The following is a 22360-nucleotide window of genomic DNA, read 5'->3' as shown; positions in this document are numbered from 1 at the left end:
TCCAATTCTTTCAGGAAGCCCATTATGACCAGAGAAAGTATGAAGACTGAGGACGTGGCCATCTCTACTACCCCTTGAACACCCCCCACACCACAGATCTAAAAATCACATTCACCACCCATCCCATCCCTCCACCCCCTCTCCTGCATGTCCGTGGTCAATGGTACCAGAAACTAACATAAACTTCCACCGTTCACCTTTCTTACGCCACTGGTTGCCAGTCTTACGGATGCAACTGTGCTTTCCCTTGACCCTGTCCCCTCCGTGCTCTTCCCCTGTTTCCACCACTGTCCCCTCTCTCCTAGAACGCTACGGTGGGGTTCCTACGGGCCGTCCTGCCTCTGATCTCTTGTTCCTCTGTTCCATCTTCTGTTCCACTGCCAGGGTCATCGTTCTACCATCAGATTCAGGTCACCACTTCCCAGGTCGAGCTGTCCACAGGATAAAGTCCACACGCTTCAGCATCACAAAACGCCAAGGCCCCCCCACGATATGGGATCAAGCCTCCTTCCCGGGGTTGGCCCTTCTCTGGGTTGCTCCACTTATCCTACAGATTATTCACCGCTCCTTGGATCTGATCTGGACTCTGATGCCAGGAACTTCAGCCCTGAATTCTCACTCTCTACCTGTTAAAATGTCACCACTTCACACCCAGTAGGATGGGTATCATTGAAAAGACACATGGTGACATGGATGGGGAAGGGGAGGGTGGGGGGAAACTGCACCCCCCCCCCCCACACACACTGAAGTTAATGTAACGTGGTGCAGCCGCTTTGGAAAACGATCTGGCAGCTCTTCAAAAAGTAAAACAAAGAGTTACCATGTGACCCAACGATTCCCTGCTTGATATACGTCCAAGAGAAGTGGAAGCGCGTGTCCGCGCAACAGCTCAGACACAGACGCTCGTAACAGTTTTCCTAAGAGCCAAGACGTGGAAACAGCCCAAATATCCACCACGTGATAAATGAATACGTATGATGTAGAGTACCCATACGCTGGAACATTTTTTTGTCAATAAAAAAGAATGAAGTACTGATATACGCTACAACACGGATGGACCTTGAAAACATTACACTTAAGTGAAAGAGGCCAGTCACAAGAGGTCATGTTTTGTAAAACTCTATGTATATGAAATGTCCAGCAGAGGCAAAAACCTATAAATACACAAAGCAGATTAGTGGTTGTCTAGGGCTGGGGAGATGGGAGAAAGTGGGAACTGACTGCTGATGGGTATGGAGTTTCTTTCAAGGGAGACAAAAATGTTCTAAAATTAGACAGTGGTCGGGATGCACAACCCTGTGTGTAAACTAAAAAAAATCATAGAATTGCTTGCTTTAAATAGGTGAATTTCAAGGTATGTAAACTATATCTCACTACAGCTGCTTACAAAAAAGACTACTCATCCTACAAAGCCCTCCTCCTTTATATGAAACCCTATCTGACCCCCGCCTCATTAACAAGGAGTTGTTATTCTGGGTTATCATCAATCTTGCCTTCCTGAGTTCCTGCGGTCATAATTTACATCTCTAATTACCACTTACTTCACTCTGCAATTTATTAGAAAGTATTTCAAGGGCTCTAAAACCAGATTGTTTGGGTTGAAGTCTCTTCACTCCCACAGTTGTGAGGCATATGACCTTGTTTAAATTATTTAATTTCCATGTGCCTCAGTTTCCTCATCCACAAAGTGAGGAAAACAGAACTTACCTCAAAGGCCTTTTGTGTGGGTAAATGAGTCAATACACATAAAATGTCAAGAACAGTAACTGGCACGTTGTATAGGCTACATATGTGACTATTAGCTGTTATTATTGTTGTATTCTAATATTATTGTTGTATCTACTGTCCATACATGGCTGTCTCTCTTCTCTTTCTCAGTTTATATTTTAAGGTCCTAAGGAAAAGGAATAAAGTCTATTTTATTATCCACCCTTGTATTTCCCAAAGAGGAAGAAGATTACCACAGACTAGCAGTAGGAGAAGAGCATGGGGGCCATGACCCCACCTCTGGGGACACCTGCCTTCAGCAGGGCCGTGACGCAGCAGCAGTTGGGTAAATTTAATCCAAACGAGGGGCCTACTGGCAAAAAAGATCAGGAAAAAATGTACCAGAAAGTGTTTGTTAAAAATCTTTTACTTCCACTAAGAGATTTAAACCCTCCCAAATATAGAAGTACCAAATATATTAAGGAATCAACAGACTTGCCCAAATTTTCATATTTTACCCACATTTACCAAAATTCCTCCATATGTTCCCTTTATTCATTCTTACTGAGTGCCAATTATGCACAGGGCACCACATGCTAGACTCAGGAAATGTACAATCTATTGCTTTTCTAGGCTGATCTCCCCACAAAACTAGGAAAAGATATTAAAGGTGTCTGTCTCTAAATACATATGTGCAATGTTTATTCAAACAAAAATGACAAATTCTATACCTACAAAAAGTTACTCAAAAAGTGAATTGAATTTACACAATGTTAGTTACATGGATTTAGCAATTAATATTACTAGCCTAGAAGAACGGTAGGCTGTATCTGATATAAATTGATGGAAAAAAAGCTAAAAACATTTGCCTATTAAAAAAAAAAAAGCTTTCACAGATAAATGTAGTACTTAAAGAAGCAAATCTCTAGCATGTAAGTTATTCACTGGAACCTGAAGTATGACACCTAAAATAATGTAATGCATATCAATTACGGAAGCAAAATCTCCCCGTCCCGCAAATTCTACACAAACATCCTTCCCGCAAGGGAGATTAAACGAAAACCTTCCATTCCAAATTTGTGACTTCACACACAAAATTTGGAGGACTCTAAGATCTGTGTGCTCAAGAATGCCAGTTTATCTGCAACGGTCCTTACAGCTCTCTTCCTCTCCTGACCCCTCACACCCTCCACATGGCCTTTCAGTTCTTCTCATAACCTGCTGAGAAATGCTGCTTTTACTGATGACAGTGTTGACAGAGCCAGCTTACTGTCTTTATTTCCAAAGGAACAAAAGAGGTGCTTTTAAATATTCACCCCAATATACTAGTCATTCCTTCATGCATTCTTCAAACTCAAAGGACCCACCAGTAAATTAGAAGGGAAAAATATTTTAACCTTGGCACACAACAGCTGTTAAGTAAATACTTGCTGAGTGAATGAGCCTATCAGAGAATGCACCTGTCCACAAACTCACACAGAGGTACGAGACGATCCAGTACAACCTATATATGTGGAGATAATGTTTACAGTGGTTTCCATTACCAGTGATTATGGATTTGGTGGCCAAAAGAAGCACTTTGCTGTTGAGATGAAAACAAAGTATAAACGTTGTCATATACACAGTTTCTGGACTGTTTTCAACATCCTGGGACTTCAGGAAAATGACAAAGCAGGGTCATCCGATTATTTCCTGATGTATACTCTAGAATACGTAGGAGCCGAAATTAGATAAATCAAAGATAATTCGCTACCAGGACGATAACAGATCCCATAAATTATTAACAGGTACAGTACATACTTTGTCCCTATTTCCAAAATAGGTATTTAGGATAGTTTTAATTTCAGTAAGTAAAGAAAAGCCCGAGGGCCTTGGTTCCCAAATTGTGCTGAGCACTGGAATCACTTGGGGATTTTTAAAAACATAAAGGCTCCCAGCCCCCCAAATTCTGATCTAATTGACATCGAGTGCAATCTGTGCACCAGGATTTTAAAGCTCGGTACGTGATTCTCATGTGCAGCACTGTGGGAACCAATGCCCCAGGGTTTTTAAATTCATGACTTCCAGCAACTTACACCTGAGGCTGGAGAATCTTCAGCTGAGTGAGGATGTCCTTCTGTACCCTGGGGTTAGCTGTGGCAGTAAGGGCCATCACTGGAACAGAGGGAAACTTCTGGCGAAGCATATTCATTCTTTTATAATCTTGGCGAAAATCATGCCCCCACTAGTTGGAAAGAAAATACTGCTTTTCAGACTATTTGCATCTTTCTTACATAAACAGCAAACGCTGCTCACTGTATTAAGAACCACCTTATTCTTCAGCGAGATAGAATAATTCACTGTTCCCTTCTGTATTCTGCAAATATATGGACCATTGGCAGTACGTATTTACTGATATTTCAAGATATAAAAGCCGGTGTTTACCTGACTGACACAGTGTGCTTCATCAATCACGAAACGTGCCAAGAGCTTCCTCTCATACAGGTTCTCCAGAGTGGAAATCAGTCTATTACTCGCACACACCTAGACCAGAAGTATATGCATTAGAGATGTGAAAATATTACACACCACATCACCTTAAAGACTTTGCTGTCTTCAAGCTCCACTACAACTGAAGCTGTATTACAACAACCTCCACATAAATGAGCACTTAACTTCAATGTACCAAGAGACTTAGCAGGAGTAATGGAAACTTGCAAATGAGACCTTCTAGCATATTCACTACATTTAGCAAGCACTGAGGTTCACCACACGTTTACACTGGTAACAGGGTTACAGATGTATATTGCAGGCATACACGTTGTCTGGGGACACATGCACACATGCACATATGGACCTGTGACAGGGCCTAGAAGCAGTGACCTCCCAGTAGCCATGACCACATCTGGCATCCATGTCTTGACAAGCATCCGACTTGTCTTTTGTCTTAAGTTCCTGGGTGGTTCAGTTGGTTACGTGTCTGACTTTTTTTTTTTTTAAAGTTCATTTACTTGAGAGAGCAAGAAAGCGGGGGAGGGGCAGAGAGAGAGGGAAAGACAGAATCCCAAGCAGGCTTCGAGATGTCAAGGCAGAGCCCGACTGGGGCTCGATCCCATGAACCCAACCATGAGATCGTGACCCGAGCCAAAATCAAGAGTAGATCCTCAACCGACTGAGCCACCCAGGAGCCACTCCCTTCTAAATTCTCAAGTGACAAGAGCACTAGGAGTGTTTTTTGTTTTCTGGAGGCAACCCTGGGTGGGCTCCTAGATGGCTTCTGCGTAGGAGCTGGTCATCAGAAAGACCAGGCCATGATCAGAAACTTGGAATTTTCAGTAGCACCCCCATCCTCTAGAGAGGAGAGAGGGGCTGGAAATGGAGTTAATAACTGGTCATGCCTACATGAGGAGGCTGCCATGAAGTCCCAATAGCGCAGGGTTCAACCAGCCTCCAGGTTGGTGAACATGTCCGCCAACGTGGGAGGGTCACACATTCCCAACTCCCTGGAGACAGAAGCTCCTGTGCTGAGGACCTTCTCAGTCCCCCCCCCGTGGACCTTTCATCGGACTGTTCATCTGCAGCCTTTAGCATATGCTTTAACAAACTGGTAAACGTGTTTCCCTGAGTTTTGTGGGCCACTCTAGCACATTAATCCAACCTGAGGAGGGAGTCACGGGAACCTCCGATTTGTTAGCCAAACTGGACAGAAACTGTGGGTAACCTGGTGACCTTCTACTTGCAATTGGCATCTGAAGAAGGGTGGGAACCATCTTGTGGAGCCGATCCCTTAACTTGTAGTATCTGACACTGTCCGTGTAGACCACGTCAGAATTGAGTTAAACTGCAGGACAACCTGCTGGGGTCACAGAGAGCTCGGTGTGAGGAAAAACCTCTACACATTTGGTCACCAGGAATGACATACTCTATGTGATGGTAAAGGAGGAAGACACAGGAGGGAAACTGGGTGTTTCCCTACTCAGGGCGGAGAACCAGATTGTTTTCCTAACACAGCTCTAGTATCATATTTTAAAATAATGACATCAATACAAACCTTCTCAGGAGTAACATACAGGAGTTTTATGATTGGATCTTTTTTTGATAATTGCAGGTAAATACTTGTAGCTTCCGAGTCGGTCTTATCACCTGTCAGATAAGTAGCTGGAATCTAAGTATAAAAGTAGTAAACAATTTATATTTTATACATTAATCTGACTTAAGCATATATTTATCCTTCAGTTTCATAAATATTTCACAAGTCACATAGCAAACCTGTCAAAAGGAGAGACAGTCTGAATATAATTAAATAATTGGCACATATTTAAAAAGAAAACTTTTCTTAGCATAAGTCAAAATATTCCCATTGTTTACTTCCTTCTCTTTTTTTTTTCTATTTTCTTTACTGCTGTTACTTTTCCTATCTGTAAATATGAACTCAGTACCCCGGAGATTCCCATCCCAATGTACGGCTCTTGTTGGCGTAGGTAAAGGCATCTCCAGCATTTTCCCACACAAGGACACTGGAAGGGCCACAGGAAGCATCACGGATGGCTGCACAGTGGTGACTGGCACGGCACAAAGACATTCTTGGGAAGAAAAATCAAACCAGTGGTCTCGAGGGGTGGCGGCTCATAACCTCGAAAATACGTGGGATTCAGGAGGATGCATTCATATACTTCCTCAACCACAGCCAAGAGGAGGAGGGTCACGCGGGCGGGGCGCTCACGTGATGCATTTTAAAGTATTAAGGGACCAGCCAGTATGCTTATCTCGCAGGAATAAAAGAAAGCCTCACATTTAGTACAAGAAATTCACATCAGCAAAACACAGGTTAAACGTTCTTGCTAAAGTACATTTTTCTAGACTCAACTACAGAAGGTTTTCTCCTTAGAATTTTCAAAGACTCGCTCACATGCGTAACTGCTGATTGATTCTTATAATCCAGGAACTACTTAATAAAAAAGGTGTTACCCAGAGTACTGACATATAACTATTTTCATGTTTTTATGGGTATTTTTTTAGTTATAATTGGTAGTGTTTTAACTTACATCCAAGGAAGTCAGCTTTTGGACCTGATCAACGATAAGTGATCTCAGGGGAGAAATGACAATGGTGACCCCAGGAGAAACACAGGCAGGGAGCTGGTAACACAAACTTTTACCACCTCCTGAAAGGACAAAACAAACAAACAAAACCTATCAGGTTCTATCTTGAGAGCATGAAGGCAAAAGTTAAAAAGTAAATCACAGAGTAATATTTTAAAGTAATTAACAGGACACCAAGTGATAGTCCCCATGGTGCCAACAGTTTGCCATATTAGAATGAGCCAAAATATTTGGACAATTTAAGTGTGTGAAAATTATCAGGACACCTCATGTAGGTACACGTGAAGCCAAAAGCAGGGATCAGGGCAGGAAACTGAAATGCAAGACAATTGCTTTAAAAGTCTACTTGAGAAATCCAAATGCAGTACAAGGGGTACTCTATCACAGTATTAGGGTGAAAATAATTACTTTAGATAACATTCAATTTTTAAGGAGTTAAAATGTGATAAGATACAACACTAAAGACCATGGTGAGCATGGTTTAATATTTCTCTGATGATCCAGAAAGCGCTTTCAGGATCTCAGTTTTTTAAATCACTACTAAGAACCTTTCAATGCTTAAAATCTGAGCTTTTATTCGCTGTACTCTTTTATCGGTAAGGAAATATTCCCAATCTTCCTTTGAGATCAAAGAAGGGTAGAACTACGCTTGTGTGTGCTAGCAGAAGATGAAGAGAAAGAAATTCTGAGATGCGTCCCCATCTCTCCGTGTAGCTCCAATTCAAAATGGTGAGACAATCAGTACACATTTAAGGATAACTAAAATGATTAGTCTCTGATTTTCAACCTCTCCCATTCGCTAATGGTAGAAGCCCATGCCAGGCAGTTTCTAGGCCTTCGACTGTTTTTGTTTGTTTGGTTGTTTAGAACTATCCACCACATTCCCCTCTTTTGCACGTGGAGTAATAAGTACATTTCATTCTGGTGTATATGTGTAAATGTCAAGGAAAGATCCGGAAGCTGAGTTCTCGTTTCTATTCTGCCACTTTACAGGCTGTCTGACTTAGACGTATATCCAACCTCTCTGCGCCTCAACGTCATCACCTGCGAAATGTACTACATTGGCGGTTTTTTGGCTTTTGTTTTTGTCTGTTTTGTCTAAGAGAAACCTTATCTGGAATCTTTATCTGCATAAATCAAGAGGTTGAAATTGGGATGGGAAGACCCTTAAAAAGGCCCCCCAAACCCTAAAGAGGATCATGAAAAGCCCTGAAACCATGGGACTGGATCACTGTCAGGGTCCTTTCCAGCTTCAGTTCTGAAATACCAAACAAGTCAAAGCATGAGACAGAGTGAACAAGTTAATGAGATAAGAAATGCTGATTATTAAATCAGTGTCGTCTAAATTTTAAAATCAGTTTGAAAAAAACTCCAAAGCTCGGTCAACATAATTTTTATAACGATGGCTGTAACTAACTACTAAAAGTCACAGACGAGCTGAGTAAAAGGCAGAGGGAAGTCTCGCAACTCCGATTCCTGTGCTTCTTGCCCAGACTGCATCTTTAATATTCTTACTTGGACACGACGGAAAGTCCTAGATCTCTTCAACACTGAGGCCAAGGAAGAACCACGCTAAATGCTTTTCATTTAATCCCCAGGACATTCTGTGAAGTAGGTAGTTTACTATCACCCCTGCCACACACTCGAGGAAACTGGGGCTGGGGGTGAAGTGCCTCGCCCAAGGTCACATGGCGAATAAGTGGCAGAGCTGAGCGTTAAGGCCAGGCCATCACTCCACAGCTGACGGTCTCGACCACCCTTCAACACCAGACTGTACTGGATAAAGTGCCAGAGATGGTCGAGGTCTCTGGTGGTAATTTTTTTAATTCATGTTCCCGACTAATTTAGACCAGAGAGAGGGGGGGGGGGGGGGGGCCCGAGAGGGCAAGAGGGCGAGAGAGAGAAATTCCCCAAGAAAAATTCTAGATCAATTCAACACAAGCAGCCTTGACGTGAACATCTTGAAAGGTCTAAATGTTATCGCGTCAACAGAGGACGGAAGTAATACTCTTTATCACGACGGCATGGGAGGTACAGAGGTCCCTTAATGACAGAAATATCGTGTGGGTGTTCATTTTACTTCTATTAAAGGGTTTTCATTTAACATCTGCCAATGGACTCCTGCCAATTTACATCTAAAAATACCTACCAGTGGGCATTAAGATAAAACAGTCTTCACCCAGCAGCGCAGCATTGATCGCCTCTAGCTGATTAGTTCTAAAATTATGCAGGCCAAATTTTTTATGAAAAATCTTCATCATTTCTTTTGTATGAGGAAAACTAAGACTTTGGAAACGCTCATGCTTCAGATTTCTGGATGCTAAATTTTGCGCCGACTTGTCTGAGAAAATAATCGATGTTAAGAAAAATCAGTGCATTATTGTTAACAAGTCAGTTTTAGCATTTACCCTTTGCCGTGTAATCCAAGGCATACACTTCCCTGCAGCACGTCGTTCTTTAACCATTTGTCAGGGTTTCATCCCCACCAAATGTTAAAGCCACCAGAGACGTCCTGAGGGTCAAATTCAGCCTTTTTCTTGGTTTTTCGGTAGCACCTACCACTAACCATTGCATTTATTCCCTGCTTGCTGCTCTTTTGACCTTCAAGACAACCATGGGTTTTCTATTTTAATTCTCTTCCCTGGCTCCACTTCCTCCACCTGCCCCTTAAGTGTGGGAGTCTTTGCAGACCCTTGGGACTGGGCTCTTCAGCCATCCTTTCCTAGAATTTTCCAAGCCCTCTGATCTTCAACATCACCTGTGTGCACAGAATGCCCAGATCTCTTCCGTAAGGCCCCGCTGACGCCCTCCTAAGCTCCAGCCCTGCGCGCATCTCCAAAAGTCTGCAAGACATTTCTACCCGAACGACTTACCAACACTTGAAGCTCAACAAGTCTTAAAATAGCCCCCCTCGGCTTTCCTCCCAATCTGCTCTGCCTCCTGACTCCCCTGCTCTGCTAATGGTGTCACAGATTCCCCAGTTGCCGGGTCTGAAACCTCGGAGTCATCTCAGCCTCTCCTGGTTCTTCTGCTACCGTGTGTCTCACATCCGCCCCCCTGCTTGGCACAGAGGACAAGAGGTGTTCACGCCAGCTGGGGCAGCCTCTCTAATCCCAACACTCGACTGTCTCAATGATAATTGCGAGCATCAAGTATGACACATTCTAACATGATATAAAAATAAATCCATTAATGGTTATTTTAAAGGTCAACGGCATAACTATGAGAATGACCTCCATGGTGTTAAGTCAGCGATGGCAAAAACAGGGAAGGCTGTACTTTATCAAACCTTACACATATAAACTTGTTCCGGTTAAAACACACTTCGTGGCAACTTTATACGGTTGACGTAAGGTTTTAAAATTAATTTTGGCTTCTCTCTGCAGCCTTTACAGTGGCTAACTGCACTCCTCCCAAAACTTCTCCTGCTAAACTGGGAGCTCCAAGAGGACAGGAATGACCTGTTCTTCACCTCTTACCAGAACCTGACACCGAACATGGCACGGAATGGCTCTCAATACATATTTGTTGAATGAATTAAAAGGATTTTAGGCCCAAAGAAAGAATTTGACTTAAGGAATTTCTCACTTCGTGTCTTTCTTAGATTGCCCTGCATTCTAATATTTTAAGACAGAAGACATGTTTCTCTACTTTATAAATTGATCAGTTCTCATCATCAGAGTTCTAAAAATACACAATTACATTTTTAACATATAAATTTAGCTTTGCTTTTTACTCATCCCTTAAATCATTAAAAACTTGGCCCTTATGAGCTTTATTGTTTTAGGGACCAAAAGATGTTAATTTAAAGGCAAAGCACATTTGTAATGACTTTAGAGCTTTACTACAATAGGTTATAATTACGTGTTGTATTAAGACTACAGCTGCCGCAGAGACAAAGGAGCAACCTGCTTCTGAAACAGTGATTTGTAATTCATATTATCAGCAGAAATGTGCATAGAGACAATGTACTTTTCAGGCAAGGACGATGTGCTATCATTTTCTTACACAATTCCGATTTTGGACAGTTATGTTTTCATATAAAATATAAGCATCAATTTATTTTAAACTTACCAGTGTAATTCTGAATTGACTCTGAGTTTTTAATTTGAGCAGCAGATGCCAATGGAAGACAGTTTGTCTTGGCTGAAGAAATTCTTTCTGATACTGGTTTAACAGGCCGACCTTCCTTAATAGGTTGATAGGCAGCTGTGGAAGATTTGCTGGCTGCTAAATTATGCATTATATTTTCCCAGTCATCATCATCATCAAAGTCATCTATGTCAAAATTATCAACATCACAGGAAGCCTGGATTTCTCTTTCTAAGTCATTTAGTGAAGCAGTGTGTTTATTCTGATCTTTCACAGCCGTGCTTGTGAGAACATTTCCTGGGAAATAAGAGCTTTCATTTCTTTTTTCTATCCTTGGTGTTTCAGCCCAGTTGCTACTTACAAAGGACTTCTGTAAATGGGGACTGAATGACGGTCTTTCAAAGGGATTCTTCGTGGGGGCCGAGAATCCTGTCTTTCCTGGGGTAGTGGCCAGGACACATTCCCTAGCAGCGTTGGAATTTGAGGGAAGGTGTGGAAAATGTAACTCCTTAACAAAAACACAACTTCCTGTAGGACAGGAATCACTGTTTGAAAATGCCTCCGAAGAGGAAAGAGACGCCATGTCCTCCGGGGGGCCACCAAGTGCCTCGGGCCAGCACCTCCACACTGAACCAAGAACACGGGCACCGCTTGTGTTTGAGTCGGCGTCGGCCAGGAGCTTCCTTCTGAAGAGAAAACACAACACCACATTCGATGGGAATAGTCTACCACGGTAGGCCGCACAAGTATATCCATCCCAAATTGTGGCAAATCGTTAGTTTCCATCCCAAATTGTGGCAAAACCAGAGTCTCTTTTTCTCAATCTCCAAAGGGGCAGTTTGAAAACAACAAATAAATTTATAAATAAGTAAGTTTAAAGCACAAAACAGAGTGACAAGTATCCTATTCAATTTCCCAGCCAGAATGCCTGGAAATTCTGCCCCGTGTGTTTCTGACTTACGTTGGTGGGAGGCAATCAGATATATATCCCAGAAGAAAACGTAAGATACCTTATGTCCCGATGCTGACGCAGTTCCTGTCCACAATCCAGAGCTGTCAGTTCATCGTCAGGAATACTATCAACTAATTTACAGATGTGGTCCATCACGCAAATAAGCTGCTGTCGTAAACTGGTCTGTCTAGCTATAAAATTTTATTTTGTCAATATTTTTCCTTGAAAAAGACTTAAAATTTTATAAGTCATGCATGTACAATTTGAAGTAGTTTAAAAACAAGATTGTAAACTACCACGTATTGCCCTATTATCTGCCTGTGAAATAATCTGAAATCACGTCATCTCCATTCTGTATCATGAGAGCCCGTAACTGTGTGACCATCGTTTCATTTCAGGTTAGTTCTTACTATTTCGCTTAGGGTAAGCTGCGTCACTGTAAGCTACAGAAGTTGATCGATTTAGGAAAGTTTTTAACTAACCTCAGGGTTAAATCTTACCAGGCCCATAGAAGGTATATCATACAGGGCTGGACAGGCAAGAGCCCCGCCTGCTGTTCTGATCCGCCTGGCATCCACACTTCCTTTCAGTGGTAACAGACTTAGACTTTCTTTGGGGAGACCCCCGCCCCTCTCCCTCGGTGGGCATCTGGTGTAAGGCAGCTCAAGAGAGAAACAGGTCCGGGAATTCTGGGACTGGAAAAGGAGACTTCTCTTTTCAAGAAGCTGCACAGGCTGCTGGTGGCCGCGTCCTCCGCCACCACACAGGGAAACACAGCCTGAGAGGAAGACCAACACGAGGGCAGCAGAAAACAGAGATGGAGAGGAGTGGGGGACTGAGATGGAGACATGGGGTAGAAGAGAGGCAAGCAGGTGTGAGAGAGAGATTCCTGATCAATTTTCCCATTTTCAAAATTTACGTTACATAACTAAGAAAAAGGATGTCAAAGGAGGTGAGGCTTTAGATGAAGGAAGAAACGACTGGGTCGGGGTAGAAATGGGAAGCAAGGAAGATGCCTTCTCCACCCCTAAGGCCTCAGGTTAGCTGGAGAAATAAACAGGAAATCAACGGTTTAGGTGGGCTGCAGAGGAAGCTATTCTCAGGAGACAATGTGACAAGTAAGAGGAAGAGAATGTGCAGAGAAGAGAACGCGACTGCCGGCAAATCACTGACGGAGGACAGCCAGTCACGGGCTCTGAGGGGCAGGAGGGAGGGGAAGAGCAGACAGGCAGAGGCTCAGGGGACAAGCATTTTTGCGACACTGACTTGGGAAAAGTGGACTTTTACTAGAGACTGGCACGAATAAGGACGTGAGGTAGGAGACGGTCAAGTGGAATTGCTGAGTCCCCATTTTGCGTGTTTGGTGTTTTCTCTGCATGGCGAACCGGGTATCAGATTGGAAAGAGGAGAATAAACACTGGTCTGAAGGAAATGAAAGCCAAGATAGGCTCAGAGGCAGATACAGCCAGTGAAAAGGAGCTCGAGTCTTCTTGTCTAGACAGGTTACACCTCAGAATACAAAGCAAACCCGCAAAGAAGATCCCGCTGATATGTGAGGAATCCAGTGAATAGGACAGTTAGTTGATGGAAGAGTGAAGACAAGCAAACATTGTTCTGATTAAAAAAAGAATTCTAAACAGATTGCCAAAAGCTACAGGCTGGTGATGTGGATGTTAATTCAAGGCAAAATTCTAGAACATGTTATCAAATGGCTGCTTTGTGAGCTTCAAGAGGAGAGGAAACAATTATAGAGTTAGCAAGAGTTCATGTAAATAAACCAGTAATCTTAATGTATTTCCTTCTTTGAAGGGATTACTAGACTGGCAGATGATAACAGCTACCACTTACTGAAGGCCTACAGTACTCTGGCACTTAACCTTGAATCCTGACAAATACCTAGCAAGATACCGGTCTCATGTTATAGAAGAAACTGAGGTTCAGAGAAGCTTAACTAATTTGCCATAATCACACAGCCAGGAGTAGGAAAAGACAGGGTTTTGTACCCGAGGACCGCGTCACTCTAGAGCTGACGTCCCAGGCTCTTTCTCTTGCTGCCTTAGACCCTGGACTCGCGGAGCCACATGACCGAGTCTTCTGCAGCAGCCCCCCCCCCCCCCCCCCCCCCCCCCCCCCGCACCGTGGACAAGGGAGAGAAACACAGTCTGGAGGCAGATGTGAAACAAGTTGAGCAAGAAGGGATGAATGGACTGATGTCACCTGAGAGACCGCTAACGACATTTCATATGGCTCTGTCCTTGTCCCCGTCCTAGTCAACCATTTTATCAGTGAAACAATGCCACAGAACAGCACAGTGTGGCGGCTACCAGTGTCAACTCAAGAGCCTCAGGACTGCTGGATTTCGATCCTTGCTCTGCTGTTGTTTCATTCCACGACCACGTGTAGTTCTATTTAATTCTCCTGGGCCTCGTGTCCTTATTTGTAAAATGGGGATAACAGAAACTGCCTTCAAGGCCACTGTGAGGATTAAACTAGTTGATATTGTCAAACACCCAGAAGAGCGTCCTAGTAGGACATCAGGTATTTCAGGGACTTCCCTAACAATAAGTTCAGAGACCAAAATAAAGAAAAAGAAATTTGGAGGAAACAGAAATAACGCACACCACCACACACATACATGTACATGTGCACGCTACACACATGCACGTATACACACAATAGACACGCACACACACACCACCACACACGTGCGTGTGACACACACATGCCTGCACACACACCACTATGCTCATGTGTGCACACACACTACACACGTGGCTGTGCAAACACACACACCACAAGTACAGGACCCATTAGAAAAGACCAGAACAGGGGCACCTGGGTGGCTCAGTCAGTTGAGCATCCGACTCTTGATTTTGGCTCAGGTCACGAACTTATGGTTTGTGGGATCGAGCCCCGCGTCTGTCTCTGTGCTGACAGCATGGAGCCTGCCTGGGATTCTCTGTCTCCCTCTCTTTCTGTCCCTTCCCCAATCATGTGCATGCGCTCGCTCTCTCTCTCAAAAAAAAAAAAAAAAAAAAAAAAGACCAGAACAACATGTTACAGAATATTCAGAGAATAAAACAAGTGCTCTTGGAAGACGGCTTGATTAAATGGAAAAATCCCATAGACGAGTTAAAGATAAAATTGAGTAAACCTCCCAGAAAGCAGAGAAGCAAGAAGTGGAAAATAGGAATACCTCATGGAGGCCTAAAATCCAAATTACAGAAGTTCCAGGAAGAGTGAAAGAGAAAAGAGAAAACAAATAGGAAAAGAAAAAGAAAAATTCCAAAAAACTCCAGGACAGAAGGACACAGATCTCCAGACTGACAGAGCCCCTGGGAAACAGAAATCAGGAGCAGGAAAGGAGGCTGCTGCTTTTCAAAATCTTGTAGTGCATCTAGATTATTTGTATTGGTTAATAGAAAATTTAAAAATGAATTAGAAACATCAAATAAACAGAAGTATTAAACTTTGCATGGACATCAAGCTGCAAACCCCAGAGTACATACAAGGGAGAATCAGGAGGATGTAAGGTCTAGGAAAAAGAGTTAAAAGACCTGACAATATTTAGCCCTAAAAAAAGCAGGGGGTGGGGTAGGGAGAGAGGCTTCTAAGAACTTTAGACTTATTTCACGAGGATTAAAGTTACAGGAAGACAAATTCTGGCTCAGTATGAGAAATGATTTTCTAACCAATAGTGTTTTCAAAACACAGTATGAATTATCTTGTGAGAACACAAGTTTCTGAGTCGTCGAAGTCGATGCTGGCTACACAGCACCCGGGGGCGGGCGGTTCTATGTGGGGGGCCCGGTCCTGTAGGGGGCCCAGTTCTGGGTGACAGCCTGGTGTTCTGTGTGGATGTCCAGTTCTGTGAGGAGGACTGGCTGGATCTGTGAGGGGCGTGGTTCTGTGGGGGGGGCCCAGTTCTGTGTGGGGGGCCCGTTCTGTGTGGGGGCCCGGTTCTGTGTGGGGGGCCTGTTCTGTGGGGGGGGCCCGGTTCTGTGTGGATGTCCAGTTCTGTGAGGAGGACTGGCTGGATCTGTGAGGGGCCTGGTTCTTTGGGGGGGCCCGATTCTATGTGAGGGGCCTGGTTCTGTGTGGAGGACTGGCTGGTTCTGTGTGTGGCCCTGGTTCCGTGTGAGGGGCCCGTTCTGTGTGGGGGGCCTGTTCTGGGGGGGGGGGGCCCAGTTCTGTGTGGGGGGCCCATTCTGTGTGGGGGTCCGGTTCTGTGGGGGGGGTCTGTTCTGTGGGGGGGGGGGCCCGGTTCTGTGTGAGGGGCCTGTTCTGGGGGGGGGGGGGGCCTGTTCTGGGGGGGGGCCCGGTTCTGTGAGGGGGCCTGGCTCTGTGTGAGAGCCATCTCATGTACCTCATGCTAGACAGCCACAGGTTAAAAATATAATCATGCTTTGTTTTCAAACGTAAGCAGTTAAAATACGCGCTATGTCTAAAATAATTTTTGTACCCTCATAGTCTGTGCTGGTTTCTTGATCAGGCTGCCACATTGTCGTCTCCTTGGGTTTTGCCAAGTCCTCTGATGTGCTAGGACCATCCTTTGTGTCAGAGGCGTCAAGGTCCTTCAATATACTGCAAATTAAAAAATATAAAACCAACCATAATACAGACTTAGACCAAATGCATAATTCTTTCTGTGATGTTTTTCCACCACTGGCCGGACAATATGGAACAGAACAGAGAAACATGTTTTTTGTCTCTTCCATTCTAGAACTTCTTTGGCTGGCTTTCAAAGTCTCCCATCTTCTGGCCCCAAGAGACCTTTCACCTCTACCTCCAAAGGTGTCCTTTCAGTAACCCCAGGTGGCATCACATGGCATCGCTCCCACTCCTCACAGAAGCCCGGTGTGGTCTGCCTGAAGGATTCTGCCTCGCTCTCCTCTCAATTTGGGAAACCCACCATCTAATCTCTTCCGACCCAAATCACACTTTTTCTTCTAGGCCCGGTCCAAGTCTTACTCTTCTGCTTCCTCTAGCACGTAGTTATTAACATTCCTCTCTTCTGAGGTTCCAAAGCATTCTTCCAGATTCTCTTGCTAGGCCAGCATGGCTAATACATTTATCTGTACGTAAGATTAACTCATGTAGATTATACGAAAATTATCAACACATACAAACGTGGTCAGTCTGACTAGATACAAGAAATACCTGAAACAAAATAAATGCACACTAAATGGTGTTAGAGAGGGTACCATGGAAATACAGTGCCTTCTGGAACGTGAGAAGGCTTTGCCAAGGAGGGAGACTTGAGGAAACCTTGAATGGTGGGTAAGGGAAAGGTGACGGACCATGAGGGGAGACAATAAAGACAATTCTCTTTACTTGATATTCAGGAATCACTATACGTACCTAAAGCAGGATTTTAGAATGCAATCTTCTAAATAAATCAAACAATGAGGAATAACTATGCTTTACATAGTCTTAAAAAATGATAATATAGGGGGCGCCTGGGTGGCTCAGTCGGTTGAGCGTCTGACTTCGGCTCAGGTCATGATCTCACGGTTCGTGAGTTCGAGCCCCGTGTCGGGCTCTGTGCTGACAGCTCAGAGCCTGGAGCCTGCTTCGGATTCTGTGTCTCCTTCTCTCTCTGCCCCTCCCCAACTTGTGCTCTGTCTATGTCTCTCAATCAATCAATCAATCAATCAACCAATAAATGTCAAAAAAAAAGATAATATAATCAGAGGAAAGACATTCTATTTTTAGCAATGTTTTCCGGATTTTCAGTTCGTCTCATTTAGCTCTTTGGAACTTAGAGCTGTTGTACGGGCATAACTGGAGACAGAGCTCAAGAGGTGACGTGGGACCTGAAGGCAGAAGTCGGGGGGCCAGCTAAGGAGGTTTAGGCACACAGGAGATACAAAACATGTTTCTCGTTTGGTTATTCACTATCCGACCGTTCCACCTTGGAAGTTAATTCAGAAGTCACAAGCAGTGTTTTAAAACAAGATAAAATACAAAAGAAAATTTATGTGTGTACTGCCCACGGTGAGAGTACTGTCTGTGAACATTCTGTTTTGGTTTTAAAATATATACAAATATATGTTTGAGGTTGCAATGGAAAATACAGAGAGAGAATCTACGCTGGGAATTACCTTGGAAATAAACATTTTCTAACTGCGAACAACCTATAACCATGGTATGACAACTCAAAAGATCATGTGGCCATTAAAAAGAATAAAGATAAAGACTACGTAGAAACATGGAAAATGTTTTTAAAATAACGTTAAGAGCAAAGCAGCAGAATAAAACATTATAGTTACATGTTGATTACAGCAATGCAAAAATCACACACACATGCAGAGAAGGATCAGAACTCAACACGGGTAAAGAGAATGTCTGGTCTGAGGGAACCGCAGCACTGCAAGTGTCCCGTTAAACAGGCTGCAGTGTCATCTGGGCCACACACACTTTTTTAATGAACAGAGGAAAGAAAGGCAGGCGTTCAACGGGAAGCGGTCTGGCCCAGGGAACAGCCTTACACTGGATCTCTGTCCATCTGCCATTAAATGTACCATCCCAGGCAACGCCTGCTCCTCCCCGGGCCTTGGCTGCTTCACTGTTCTAGGAGAATCTGGTTTAGAATCTACGCTCCATATGAACTTTCGCTCAGTTCCTCCACTTCCTATAGCTCTGTCTGAATTTCTATGGGAAGGGCGAAGGGGACAGGGCAGCTCTTACAGTTTTTTAGTTTCGTCATCAAACAGTAATGACACTGTGACCTTTCCCATCTCTTCAAACATCCCAACCCACCTGTGAAAACACAAGCCCAGAGAAAGAGGTTATGCAGGCAAACACCCCCTTGTTGATGAAGGTGGGATCCTAGATGGACCTGCTCTCATTAAAATATTGATTAACAGCACAGTAAATCCTCTATCACTCAACTGGACTGTGGTCCGGATTGGGTGGGAGACAGAGGTAATGTGGACTATTAGTTTTTTAAGCTATTGATGGGCTATATGTACCATCTTTTTCCCATACTACCAATTAACCACAACCATGTCACCGATTTACTAGAATTCAGAGAATGACAAATACAATGGCCAATTCTATACTGCAAGACCAAAAAAAAAAAAAAAGGAAAAGAAAAAGAAAAAAAGGGCATATTATTTACTAAGTCACTTTCCAAATGAGTTCATTTTATGTCATTTCAGGTCTAAGAGTTTGGAAATATAGTATTTTTAGGAATATATTCCACCTGTAAAAATCAACTCAATAAAACTGTTCGGAGGTCCCATGTAATGAAGAGTAATGGAAGTTTACAGCTTTAGAATGCCATCAATTAAATAAAATGTATAAAGAGGGATTTTCTGACGCTTTCATTGAGATATAAACTGTGCAGAAGCAGGATATAAATCTATACAGATGCTACCAAGCTAAAGAGAATTGTTTCAGACGTCCCAGAAATAAACGATGTTTATGAACTAGCTGTTTTACCTGAGACATTTTAAAGCGGAAGAAGAGGCAGAGGTGACTTCTTCTGGAGAAGGTGGAACGAAATCTGCATCGTAATCCTCTTTGTTGAGCTCAACACACGGAGACTTCTCAACTGGATGTAATTCCATTTCTTCCGAGATCTTCTCTTTGCTACTCTCTAAAGTAAAACCGGGGACACGGGTTACTTTCATCACTCCGGGGACGTCACTCGAGTGAGCGCTCCGGGCGAGTCACACCAGACGAGGGCACCCTCCTTTCACACCTGGGCGCGGGGGGTTCTTCCTGAAGAATTACTGAGTCAACCGGGTTAAGTCCAACGAATGTGGGAATGAGGCTAAAGATCTGCTTAAGTATTTCCGCGTCTGTCTCCAGGTAAATTACGGATCCCAACTGAGCGTCGGCACTTCCATTTTGCTCTTTCGCTCTTATTTAAGAGGGAAGTAGAACAAGTCAGTATGATAAGTGCACAAACGCGGTTGACCGTACTGCCAAGGCATCCTAGTCACTTGCGTCCTGCCAGATTCAGTGTTTCTCCCTCTCTCTCTTGACTGTGTGGGATAACGATGCCACATGGTTGCTTTCTAATTCACCTTTTACCCAATTTTCTCTCCATGAACAGCAACGCATTTGATTAGACTTTAGTTTTGCTTGCTGTCGATCATTTCTCCGTCCCCTCTCGGCCGCTAGTAACCTTGATGGGATTCAGGTATCTAAAAGTGTTGGTCTCGTATTTATACCTATTTCGTATGTCGGGTACTTCCACATATGGCTAATCTTAGCTGGTAGGTTCTGGACACCTAATAATTATGACAGCTACACAGAAAATGATTTGAATGTGTAAAACTTTAATAGCATAATTAGATCATATTCTACATTAATTTTAGATGGGAGCAAGCCATAAAGGAATTATAACAGAAAGGCTTAGTTCCACATCCCAATTCTACCAACTAGCCAGGAGACCATTAAGAAACCATTTAACCTCTATGGACTTTATTTTCTTCACAAGTAAAATTATAGAGCTATTTTTCGTGTTTATATAATAATATTATCAGAATAAAATCTTTTCTGTAGGTCCTGCCTCAAGACGTGGCCAACACATTGTTCAGTAAGTTCCTCCAAAGGGCCTAAGGAAAACAACTGTATCTCCTTGCTGTAGTTCCCAACGCATGGCTTTGAATAAATTAATACAATCAACATACTAAAATGAGATAAAATGTAATTTTTACCTCTTTCTTTTCCCAAGTGAGTTTTTCCAGGGTGACCATCCTGAGCATCTCCACCTAGAAGCTCTTCGGGAATAGGGTCATCGTCAATGCAAATCACGTCGTTACTTAACCATTCCGCGTAGTCGTTCTGTTCCTTAGTCACACATGCTTGCTCGCTTGCAGAGGAGGACGGAGTCACATCAGCTTTTATTGTATTTGCTTGAGATCGCTGTGCTTGAAAAAAGTTTCTCTTGCTCTTTTTCGATTTCTGAGCAGTGCTTACTCTTACAACGTGACTTTTGCATGGTGTAACAAATGCTTCTGAATTTCCAGAAATATCAAAGTCATCCATATCATCCCAATCGTCGACAGTAACAAAAGAATCTGATGAAGAACTAAATTCTAATTTCTTGAAAGTAGCGTTACTGGATTTCTTTACAACCGATGTGTTCCGGGTATTACAAAAAACTCCCCGTGGAACCTGCAGCAAATCTGGCAATGATGGTTTTGAAACAGCTCTCCTGGTTTGCTGTCCTGCTGGAGCATTTTTAAAGTCATTGACCCTTGTCTGCTGACTTGTGATATGAGGTGAAGGTTCACTAAAGGAAAAGGTCTCAGTAACATTAACGCTTTTATCACTTAACACAGGTGCTTTTGCTACTGATACACTAGTGACAGATACATCGTTGGCTGAAGATATTTTCTTTTTAAAAGTGAAACCTCTGAAAAATAATTGGAAAACCGAATTAGACTGAGTTTTAACAAAGACACCAACTATACAAAACTCTAAAATCTGTTCCTGATTTATACAGCAACTCACCTTAACTATATCACAAGTGATCAAAGAACCTGTTCCCTCTCTGGTTTTTAAATGTGTAAGGTAACTTAAATTTTATTTTGTATGAGCTGATCTTTCTTTTTTTTTTAAAGTTTATATTATTTATTTTGAGAGAGAGAGTGAGCGAGCGAGCACGGAAGGGGCAGAGACAGGGAGAGAGAGCCAGAATCGCAAGCAGGTTCCACACTGTCAGTGCAGAGCCTAATGCCAGGCTTGAACTCCTGAATTGTGACTTCATGACCTGAGCTGAAATCAAGAGTCAGACGCTTAACCGACTGAGACACCCAGGCGCCGCAGTATGCTCTTATCTTTCTAATGCAGAAGCTAATTATTCAGTTTTGAGAGTGTCGGGGCCATTCCCACTACTTTATTTCTCAGGCTGGCCATCCTCAGCCAGCAGCACCTCCAGTGGGAGGGGACAGCATCAAAGAAACAGAGAAGAAACTCATATGTGGCAACTTGTTGCCATTCTGATACAAGTTTTATGGGGAAAAGAGGCAAAACCCAAAGAGGCTCCACTGAAATCTGAAAAACAAGTAAAAGAGACAGGTATCCTGGGTGTCTGTGAGGTTTAGTGACATGAAGGTCAATGGTAACTTTAAAGCCAGCGCCCAGAACAGTGTCTAGTCTTGGTACAGGCACAGTTAAGAAGAGAAATTAAGTATCACCACAAGCAGTTTGGAGTCTAGCTTAGAGGAGAGAACAGAACTGGAGAGCTGTCATTTCCATATAAACTGTTCTTGGAATGGATATAAAATTATATTAAAATATTAAAAATACCTGTTTGCCCAAATTTATAGGATTCACTATTCATTCATCCCACAAATATTCACTGAGCAAGCATTATGCACCAGGAACAATGCAAAGTCACTGAACAATTTAGCACCTGGTGCTGCTAAAACATGTTCTACCATTAATCTGCAAAGTAGGAGAGTCACTGGCCCTCTCAGCTTCATTTCCTGATGTGCAGTGAAAGGGTCGAAAGGGAAGAGATCTCATCTGTATGATACTGTGGGTCAGTGTCTGTATGACAGCCAAA

At 43.2% G+C, this 22360-nt stretch overlaps 1 protein-coding gene across 5 annotated transcripts in view; it reads right to left on the bottom strand.

Annotated features, from left to right (window-relative positions):
• Positions 1-22360, bottom strand: part of BLM (BLM RecQ like helicase) — an 87759-nt gene that overhangs the window by 36912 nt on the left and 28487 nt on the right. For 4 of the 5 annotated variants that reach the window (XM_027068139.2, XM_027068137.2, XM_053223517.1 and 1 more), the window contains exons 3-12: positions 20505-21205; positions 19279-19435; positions 16295-16416; positions 11891-12023; positions 10863-11566; positions 8938-9129; positions 6732-6850; positions 5738-5851; positions 4132-4230; positions 3783-3931 (exon numbers count right to left, since the gene is read on the bottom strand). In XM_027068139.2, the coding sequence (XP_026923940.1) occupies positions 3783-3931; positions 4132-4230; positions 5738-5851; positions 6732-6850; positions 8938-9129; positions 10863-11566; positions 11891-12023; positions 16295-16416; positions 19279-19435; positions 20505-21205 (2490 nt within the window). Of the gene's footprint in view, positions 1-3782; positions 3932-4131; positions 4231-5737; positions 5852-6731; positions 6851-8937; positions 9130-10862; positions 11567-11890; positions 12024-12332; positions 13937-16294; positions 16417-19278; positions 19436-20504; positions 21206-22360 lie in introns of those variants that run through there. The other variant, XM_053223518.1, reaches the window with a different exon arrangement.

The sequence above is a fragment of the Acinonyx jubatus genome, chromosome B3, assembly GCF_027475565.1.
Source record: "Acinonyx jubatus isolate Ajub_Pintada_27869175 chromosome B3, VMU_Ajub_asm_v1.0, whole genome shotgun sequence".
Taxonomy (NCBI): Eukaryota; Metazoa; Chordata; class Mammalia; order Carnivora; family Felidae; genus Acinonyx; species Acinonyx jubatus.
The sequence above is the reverse complement of the archived record's forward strand: the minus strand, read 5'-3'. Positions and strand labels throughout refer to the sequence as shown.